The sequence below is a fragment of the Oenanthe melanoleuca genome, chromosome 10 (genome assembly GCF_029582105.1).
Source record: "Oenanthe melanoleuca isolate GR-GAL-2019-014 chromosome 10, OMel1.0, whole genome shotgun sequence".
Classification (NCBI taxonomy): domain Eukaryota; kingdom Metazoa; phylum Chordata; class Aves; order Passeriformes; family Muscicapidae; genus Oenanthe; species Oenanthe melanoleuca.
In genome coordinates this window covers 17462117-17471339 of record NC_079344.1, presented here as the reverse complement: position 1 = coordinate 17471339, position 9223 = coordinate 17462117, and the positions used below count along the sequence as shown (strand labels likewise).

General features: G+C 56.0%; 1 protein-coding gene across 1 annotated transcript; it reads right to left on the bottom strand.

Annotated features, from left to right (window-relative positions):
* Positions 1–3902: 3902 nt before the first annotated feature.
* Positions 3903–8760, bottom strand: ISLR2 (immunoglobulin superfamily containing leucine rich repeat 2). Its single transcript, XM_056499696.1, has 2 exons — positions 8712–8760; positions 3903–7807 (listed from the first exon to the last, which is right to left on the bottom strand). The coding sequence occupies exon 2, from the start codon at positions 7799–7801 to the stop codon at positions 5702–5704; it is 2100 nt and encodes a 699-aa protein (XP_056355671.1). The 5' UTR covers positions 7802–7807; positions 8712–8760; the 3' UTR covers positions 3903–5701.
* Positions 8761–9223: the final 463 nt, after the last annotated feature.

Below are 9223 nucleotides of genomic sequence, written 5' to 3'. Positions count from 1 at the left end.
CAGTGGGTCAAACTGGGAATTCCTAACTGGTAAAAGTGGGAAATTCCAACTGGTCAAACTGGGATTTCCTGACTGGGCAAACTGGGAAATTTTCAATGGGTCAAACTGGGAATGCTTGACTGGTTAAACTGGGAATTCCCCAATGGTCTAACTGGGAATTCTGAACTGGTAAAAGTGGGAATTCCCAACTGGTCAAACTGGGAGATTCCAGCTGGTCAAACTGGGAATTCTGAACTGGTTAAACTGGGAATTCCCAACTGGTCATACTGGGAATTCCCCAGTTGTCAAACTGGGAATCCTCCTCCTCTTCTGGGATATTTTAACCAATCCCAAAGGAATTTTTTTCCCAGGAAAAATGTCAAATTTATGGGAATATCCACAATTATGGGAAAATCCAGAATTATTTATGGGAATGTCCACAATTATGGGAATATTCACAATTATTTATGGGAATATCCAGAATTATTTATGGGAATATTCACAATTATTTATGGGAATATCCACAATTATGGGAAAATCCAGAATTATATATTTGGGAATTCCCACAATTATTTATGGAAATATCCACAATAATTGGAATATCCAGAATTATTTATGGGAATATCCAGAATTATTTATGGGAATATCCACAATTATGGGAATATTCACAATTATTTATGGGAATATTCACAATCATTGGAATATCCACAATTATTTATAGGAATATCCAGAATTATTTATGGGAATATTCACAGTTATGGGATTATCCACAATTATTTATGGGAATATGTAGAATTAAAGGAATTCCCAAAATTTTTATGGGAATTCCCACAATTATTTATTGTGGGAATTTATTTTATTTATTTATTTATTTATTTATTTTATTTTATTTTATTTTATTTATTTATTTATTTATTTATTTATTTATTTATTTAGTATTTATGGGGTGGGAGGGGCCTCATATTCCTGAGATTTGGGGTTTTTTTGGAAGAATTTGGGGGATTTTTGGAAGGATTTGGGGGAAGGTTTTATGGGGAATTTTTGGGGGTATTTTTGGGGGTATTTTTGGGATTTTTGGGGGGATTTTGAGTGGGTTTGGGTGGATATTTGGGGGGATTTTGGGGGGAATTGTGGAAATTTGGGGGAATTTTGGGGGAAATTGGGGGAATTTGGGGGAATTTGGGAAATTTTTTGGGATTTTTGGTGGGTTTTGAGGGGATTTGGGGGGATTTGAGGGATTTTTTGGGGGGAATTTGGGGGAATTTTGGGAAATTTGGGGGAATTTGGGGGGAATTGGGGGAATTTTGGGGGAATTGGGGGAATTTTGGGGGAATTTTGGGGGAATTTGGGGATATTTGGGGGGATTTGGGGGGGATTTGGGGATATTTGGGGCATTTTTTGGGATTTTTTGGTGGGTTTTGAGGGGATTTGGGGGAATTTGAGGGATTTTTGGGAGGGATTGGGAGGGAATTTTGGGTGGTTTTGAGGGGGATTTTTTGGAATTTTAGGGAAAATTTTTTGGGGGGGTTTTTAGGGGTTTTTGGGGGGAAATTTTGAGGGGATTCTTGTGGGGATTTGGGGGGAAATTTTGGGGGGATTTGAGGGGATTTGGGGCGATTTTTGGGAGGTTTTGGGGGAATTTTGGGAGATTTGGAGGGAATTTTGGGGGGATTTGAATGGATTTTGGGGGGATTTTGGGGGGATTTATGGGATATTTGAGGGGATTTTGGGGGATTTTGGGAGAATTTGGGGGGATTTGGGGGAATTTGGGGGAATTTTGGGATATTTGTGAGGGGTTTGGGGGAATTTTGGGGGAATTTTGGGGGGGATTTGGGGGGATTTTATGGGATATTTGGGGGAAAAATTTCAGGAGATTTTGTGGGGATTTGGGGGGATTTATGGGAGAATTTTGGGGAATTTGGGGGGATTTATGGGATATTTGAGGGGGATTTGGGGGATTTTGGTAGAATTTGGGGGGAATTTGGGGGAATTTAGGGAGGATTTTGGGGAGTTTGGGGGGGATTTATGGGATATTTGGGAGGGATTTGGGGGATTTTGGGAGGATTTGGGGGATTTTTGGGGGGATTTTGGGGGAAATTATGGGATATTTGAGGGGAATTTGGGGGGATTTATGGGATATTTGGGGGGATTTGGGGGATTTTGGTAGAATTTGGGGAGATTTGGGGAAATTTGAGGGGATTTATGGGATATTTGGGAGGGATTTATGGGATATTTCGGAGAATTTGGGGGGAATTTATGGGATATTTGAGGGGATTTTGGGAGTATTTATAGGATATTTGGGAGGGATTTGGGGGGAATTTTGGGAAATTTTGGGAAAATTTTGGGGAATTTGGGAGGGATTTGGGGGATTTTGGGAGCATTTGGGGGGATTTTGGGGGCATTTATGGGATATTTTAGGGGATTTTGGGGGGATTTATGGGATATTTAGGGGGATTTGGGGGATTTTGGGAGAATTTGGGGGGGATTTTGGGGAATTTGGGGGGGATTTGAGGAGAATTTGGGGGGATTTTGGGGGGATTTTGGGGGCATTTATGGGACGTTTGAGGGGATTTTGGGGGATTAATAGGATATTTGGGGGGATTTTGGGAGAATTTGGGGGAATTTTGGGAAATTTGGGGGCATTTATGGGATATTTGAGGGGATTTTGGGGGGATATATAAGATATTTGGGGGGATTGGGGGGATTTGGGGAGAATTTGGGGGATTTTGGGGAATTTGGGGAATTTTGTGGGGGATTTTGGGGGCATTTATGGGATATTTGAAGGGAATTTGGGGGGATTTATGGGATATTTGGGAGGGATTTGGGGGATTATGGGAGAATTTGGGGGGAATTTTGGGGACTTTATGGGATTTGGGGGATTTTGGGGGATTTATGGGATATTTTATGGGATATTTGGGGGATTTATGGGATATTTTATGGGATATTTGGGGGATTTATGGGATATTTGGGGGGGATTTGGTTGATTTTGGGAAATTTGGGGGGATTTGGAGGGGGGAATTTGGGGGGGGATTTTGGGGATTTTTGTGGGAATTTTGTGAGCAATTTTGGGGGGATTTTGGGGGAATTTATGGGATATTCTGGGGGATTTTGGGGAAAAATTTTAGGAGATTTTTTTGGGGGATTTTTGGGTGGAATTTTTGGCGGGATTTAGGGGAGAATTTGAGCTGCAGAGTTTAAAATGTCAATTTTTTTCCCCCTGGAAAAAGAAACGTTGGATTCCCAGGGGGTGATTTTGGGGATGCAAAAAAAAAAAAAAAAAAAAAAAAGCAAAAAAAGCGAGGTTTGGTGTGGTTTTTTTTACAAATATCGAGATTGTAAAAATTCTGTTTAAAATGAAATAAATTCTAGATAAAATGGTAAAAAAGTCTGTCTAAAATGAAATAAATTCTAGATAAAATGGTAAAAAATCTAAAATGAAATAAATTCTAGATAAAATTATAGAAATTCCATCTAAAATGAACTATAGCTAAAATGATAGAAATCACATGTAAAATTATAGAAATTGGAGATAAAGGGATAAAAATTATAGATAAAACGCATCTAAAATGATAGAAATTATCTCTAAAATGATAAAAATTACGCACAAAATGATAGAAATCATCTCTGAACCGATAAAAATTTTATCTAAGAAGGCAAGAAGCGCGCCTGAAATGATAGAAATGGCATAAAAATGACAGAAATTACGGCGGGAATGGCAGGGAGCGATCTATAAAATGTTGGAAAATGATGGAAAATGATGGAAAACGCAAACCCGTGGGATGTTTCCTTGCTCCAGCGCCTCGCGATGCGCGCCGGGGGAAATCCGAATGAATTTTTTTCCCTCCTCGGGGGGGCTGAATTTATAAATTTAATGGATTCGGGAGATTCCATTTCCCCCCCATCCCAACCCCGCGCTCCGATTTACGGCCGGGTAAATGAATTTCTATTTTTAGGACGGCGCCACCCCCCTGGCTGTCCCCTCCCCGCGGACAGAATTCCCGGTTTTTTGGGTTTTTTGTTTTTTTTTTCCCCTCCCCAAAGCACGGAGCGGCTCCGCTTTCAATCCGTTTATTGACTCTGCAGACACAGGAGCGCGCACGGAGCGCGCCCGCGGCTGCGGAAAACACACACTCGGCTACGAGGCTACTCTACCCAAAAACACAGAGAGGGGCCCCGCCGGGAGCGCCGGGAGCGGGGAGAGGGATTGGGAATGGGGATTGGGGATTTGGGGTTGGGGATGGGGATTGGGGGGATTGGGGGATTGGGATGGGAGTGGGGAGTGGGGAAGGGGGATGGGGATGGGAATGGGGGGATTGGGGATGGGGATGGGGATGGGGTGGGGAGAGGGGATTGGGATTGGGGATTGGGAATGGGGATTGGGAACGGGGAGAGAGGAGAGGGGAGAGGGGTTTGGGGAGGAGGGAATGGGGAACGGGCATTGAGGAATGGGGAATGGGAGTGGGAATGGGGGGATTGGGGATTGGGGAAGGGGGAAGAGGGAAGGGGGATGGGGATGGGAATGGGGGATTGGGAACGGGGAGTGAGGATTAGGGAGAGGGGATTGGGGATTGGGGATTGGGGAAGGGGGAAGGGGGAGTGAATGGGGGGATGAGGGAGAGGGGAGAGAGGAGCGGGGATTATGGATTGGGGAAGGGGGATGGGGATGGGAATGGGGAGAGAGGATGAGGGAGAGGGGATTGGGGATTGGGGACGGGGATGGGAGATCAAGGATTGGGGATTAGAGAGCGGGGATTTGGGACCGGGGAGCGAGGATCGGGGAGAACAGAGCAGGGAGCGGGGATTGGGGATTGGATTTGGGAGCGGGGAATGGGGAGCGGGAACTGGGGAGCCCCTGGAGCCTCGGGGGGCCGGAGCTGTCCCGGCGAGCCCGGTGCTGAACGGGGCCAGCGGCGGGAGCCACCGGGGGGGAGCTCCGGGGAGCACCAGGGAGCACCGGGGAAGGGAGTGGCAGAACCGGAAGCACCGGAGGGCACCGGGAGCCAGCGGGGATGGGAGTGGCGCGGAGCGGGGAGCACCAATATCCATCGGGGGATGGAGAGAACCGCCCGCGAGCGGCGGGGACCGAGGAACCCCGGGATCCATCGGGGAGCGGGGAAAGCCGCCCGGGAGCGGCGGGGACCGGGAATGTCGGCACCAGCGGGGGAAAATCGGGATGCGCGATGTGCGGGGACAGCTCCGGGATGAACGGGAACAGCTCCGGGATGAGCGGGGACAGCTCCAGGATGAGCAGGGACAGCTCCGGGATGAGCGGGGACAGCTCCGGGATGAGCGGGGACAGCTCCGGGATGAGCGGGGACAGCTCCGGGCTCGGCAGGAGAGAACCCGAGAGGCCGAGGGGACTCACCGAGCACCGAGGGGTGGCGGCGAACCGCCGGGGACTGAACCCATTCCAGCAAAGAGAATTTTGGGCTATCGGGCGTTTTGCTTTTAGTGTGTTTTTTTTTTTTCTGGGTTTTTTTCGTTTTTTTCCTCGGAGGGGAAAGCGATCCCGGGGCTGGCGGGCGGCGGAGGGAGGCGGGGGAGCGGGAATCGTTGTTGTCACCGGTGCCAAAAATGGAAACGAAATGGTGGGAGGCTCATCCCGGCGTGAGGGGCGAGCGGGAGCAGGAGGAGGAGGAGGAGGAGGAGGAGGAGGAGGAGGGGCCGGGATGCTCCGGGTGTTTTTCCCCGGGCGGAGCGGGGCGCGGGGGGCTCGGGGGGCTCAGCGGGGCCGCTGCCGGTAGTTGCCGTTGATCTCCGGGGAGATGGTGACGGCCTCGGCGCCCAGCGGGAGCTTGTCGCTGTACTCGGAGCGCACCTCGAACTCCTCGGCGCCGCCCTTGGACTGCGACTCCGCCATGGAGCTGGCGGCCACGCTCTCCTCCCGCTCCAGCTCCGCCGCGCCTTCCCCCTCCCTCCCGCGCCGCCACCGCGCTCCTTCCTCATCCCCCGCCTCCTCCTCCTCCTCCTCCTCCTCGTCCTCGGCCTCGCCGGCCTCGCCGGGCCCGAAGTTCTTCTCGGACTCCAGGTAGGAGGCGCGGGGGTCGAAGTCGGCGGCCATGCGCTTCTCCATCTGGTCGGGGTTCTGCGCCTTCATGATGAGCTTGTAGGGCTTGGCCTGCAGCTTGGCGAGCAGGTGGCACCAGGCGGCGCCCAGCAGCGGCAGCGTGGCCAGCAGCAGCAGGAAGACGCTGACCACCACGATGATGACGAGCGACGGGATCTCCTTCTTGGTGGTGAACACCACCTGCACCCGGCACTCCTCGCCCGGCGAGCTCAGGCACACCGAGTAGTTGGTGCCGGGGCTCAAGCCCTGGAACCAGTACGAGTTCACGCCGGCCTCGATCCGCGACCACTGCAGCAGGGCGTGGCCCCGGCGGCCCTGCTGGCACAGGTACAGCACGCCCAGGTGGCCCCCGCCGGGCTGCGTGGGCGTCAGCTGCACTCGGGCGTCGCGCTCGGCCACGTCCAGGGCGATGACGCCCAGCTCGAAGCTGTGCTGCTTCAGCTCGCCGCTCCGGTTGAAGGCGTGGTTCGACACGTACTTGGAGCCGCCCGCCGGCGAGCCGCACGCCTTCCCCGCGGCTGGCGGCTCCGCGGGGACGCGCCCGCGGCGCTCAGGCTCCGGCCCCGCCGCCGCCGCCGAGGAGGGCTGGCTCTGCCGGGTGGGGCCCAGCGCTTTGCCCCCCTCCTCCGGGGTCAGCACGCTGTTCTTGGCCCCCTTGGCGCCGGGCTTCTTGTCGCCCGCCTGCCCCTTGCCGCCCAGCGGGTCCCCGCCGGGCGCCAGCGGGTGTTTCTGCGCGCCCGCCACCGCCACGTTGACGGAGGACTGGTTGGTGCCCACCTCGTTGGTGGCCACGCAGGTGTAGGTGCCCTCCTCGCGCTTGCTGAGGCGCGGGATCAGCAGGGTGCCGTTCTTGAGCACCGCGAAGCGCTCGGGCTGCGGCTGCGGCTCCTCTTTGGCGCCGCTCCCGCCCGGCAGCTCCAGGCTCTGCCCGGCCGTGCGGATCTTCCAGCGCACCTCTGGCGGCGGCGAGCCGCTGACGGCGCAGTGCAGGCTCAGCGAGAGCCCGTCCGGCAGCTCGGCCGCGTCCAGGCTGCCGGGCGAGTAGCTGAGGCGCACGGCGGGCGCGGCGCAGCGCAGGTCCGGCAGCCGGGCCAGCGGCACGCCCCGCAGGCGCTCGGGCAGCGCGCAGGCGATGGAGTCCCGCTCGGGGATGGAGATGTGCGTGCTCTCCATCCAGCGCTTCAGCCACTGCAGCGCGCAGGAGCACTCGAAGGGGTTGTTGTAGATCTGCAGGTGCGACAGCGAGCCCAGCGAGTCGAAGATGCCCTCGGCCAGCGTGGCGAAGCGGTTGTTGTTGATGCGCAGCGAGCGCAGGTCCTTGAGCGTGCGGAAGGCGCCCGGCGGCACCGCGGCCATGCGGTTGTTGTTCATCTTGAGCAGCTGCAGCGCGCTGAGGTTGCGCAGGTCCTGCCAGGGGAACTCCGCGATCTGGTTGTGGCTGATGTCCAGGTTCTTCAGCTGCACCAGCACGGCCAGCGCGCCGGGCTCGATGGCGGCGATCTCGTTGTGCGCCAGCCACAGCGAGCTCACCTGGGTCACCTCGGCGAAGGCGCCGCGGGGCAGCGAGCTGATCTTGTTGGCCGACAGGCTCAGGGTGGTCACGTTGGAGGGCAGCCCCGCGGGCACGGCCCGCAGCTCCTTGTAGGCGCAGTCGGCGAACTGGTGCGCGTACTTGTCCACGCAAGCGCACGGCTCCGGGCACGCCCGGCCCGAGCCCAGCAGGGCGGCCAGCAGCAGCGCCAGCAGCGGGGCCATGTCCCCCTGGCAGGGGACAGCGCGGGGCTCAGCGCCAGCGCGCCCCGGCCCCGCCCGCCCGGGGGAGGCGGAGGCGGCGGGGCCGCGCCCCATTGTCTGTCCGTGCCCGGCTCCCCCCGCCCGTCCCCTCCTCGCCTCTCCCCCGCTCCGCTCCCCTTCCCGCGGGCTCTTCACACCCTTCTCGCTCGCTTTCTCTCCGCTCTGGCAGGTTTTTATTTCCTTCTTCCCAGCCGGCTCTTCCCACCCCAGTCGGCTTTTCCCGGGTCTATCAGGTTTTCCTTTCCTCCCCTTCTCGGGGGCTTCTTCCAGCCCTTCTCACTCTCTTTTTCCTTGCTCGATCAGGCTTTCCTTTCCTTCTCCCTGGCTGGCTCTTCCCACCCTCCTCACTCTTTTTTTTCCCAGCTCTATCAGGTTTTCCTTCTCTCCTTCCCAGCCGGCTCTTCCCACCCTCCTCACTCTTTTTTTTCCCGGCTCTATCAGGTTTTCCTTCTCTCCTTCTCAGGGGCTCTTCCCGCCCTTCTCACTCTCTTTTTCTCTGCTCTATCAGGTTTTCCTCCTCCCTGGCTGGCTCTTCCCACCCTTCTCACTCTATTTTCCGATCAGGTTTTCCTTTGCTCCCCTTCTCGGGGGCTTTTCCCACCCTTCTCTTTCCCCCGGCTCTATCAGGTTTTCCTTTCCTCCTCCCTGGCTGGCTCTTCCCACCCTTCTCACCCTCTTTTTCCCGGCTCTATCAGGTTTTACCTTCCCCACTTCCCCCCCCCCCCCAAAACAATCAATTAATTAACCTCCATTTTTTTCTTCATCCTCCGCTTTCATTCCTCCTTTCCCAATTATTCCTTTCCCCTCCTCGCTCCGCCGTCTCTCCCTATTTCATCCCCGCTCTCCTGTCCCCCTGTCCCCCGCCACTCACCCTCTCCTAGGCGCCTCTCCGCCGCCCGCAGCCCTTCCCGGCGCTCCTCATCCTCCTCCTGCCAGCCGCCCGAGGGGCGGGGGGACCGGGGGGACCCCGCCCGCTGCCCCCGCGCCTGCCGGGGCTGAGCTGCGAGCGGCTCCGGGCTGCCGAGAGGCAGCGATTTGCATTTCTGCCAGCCTCCCCCTCCGCCCGCTCGCCGCCCCCTTCTCCCAGCCCACCGCCCACCCGCGGCCGCTCCCGCACGTAAACGCAGAAATAACCCCCAAAAACGCGGGGCTGTCAGCGCGGCTCAGCCTGCGGGCGATCCCCGCCGCTCCCCGCTGCTCCCGGTGCCGTCGGGGCGCGGCTGCCCCGTCCCGCCCGCGCGTCCCGGGAGGTTGGAGGGGAAAGAAAGCGGCTCGGACCTTCCCGATGCGTGCGGGAATCCCGGCGGCGATGCCGGCCCGAGCGGGAGGCAGGGCGGAGGCGGCGGGGGCGCTGCTCCCGCACCCCGCTCCCGGAGCGCTGCT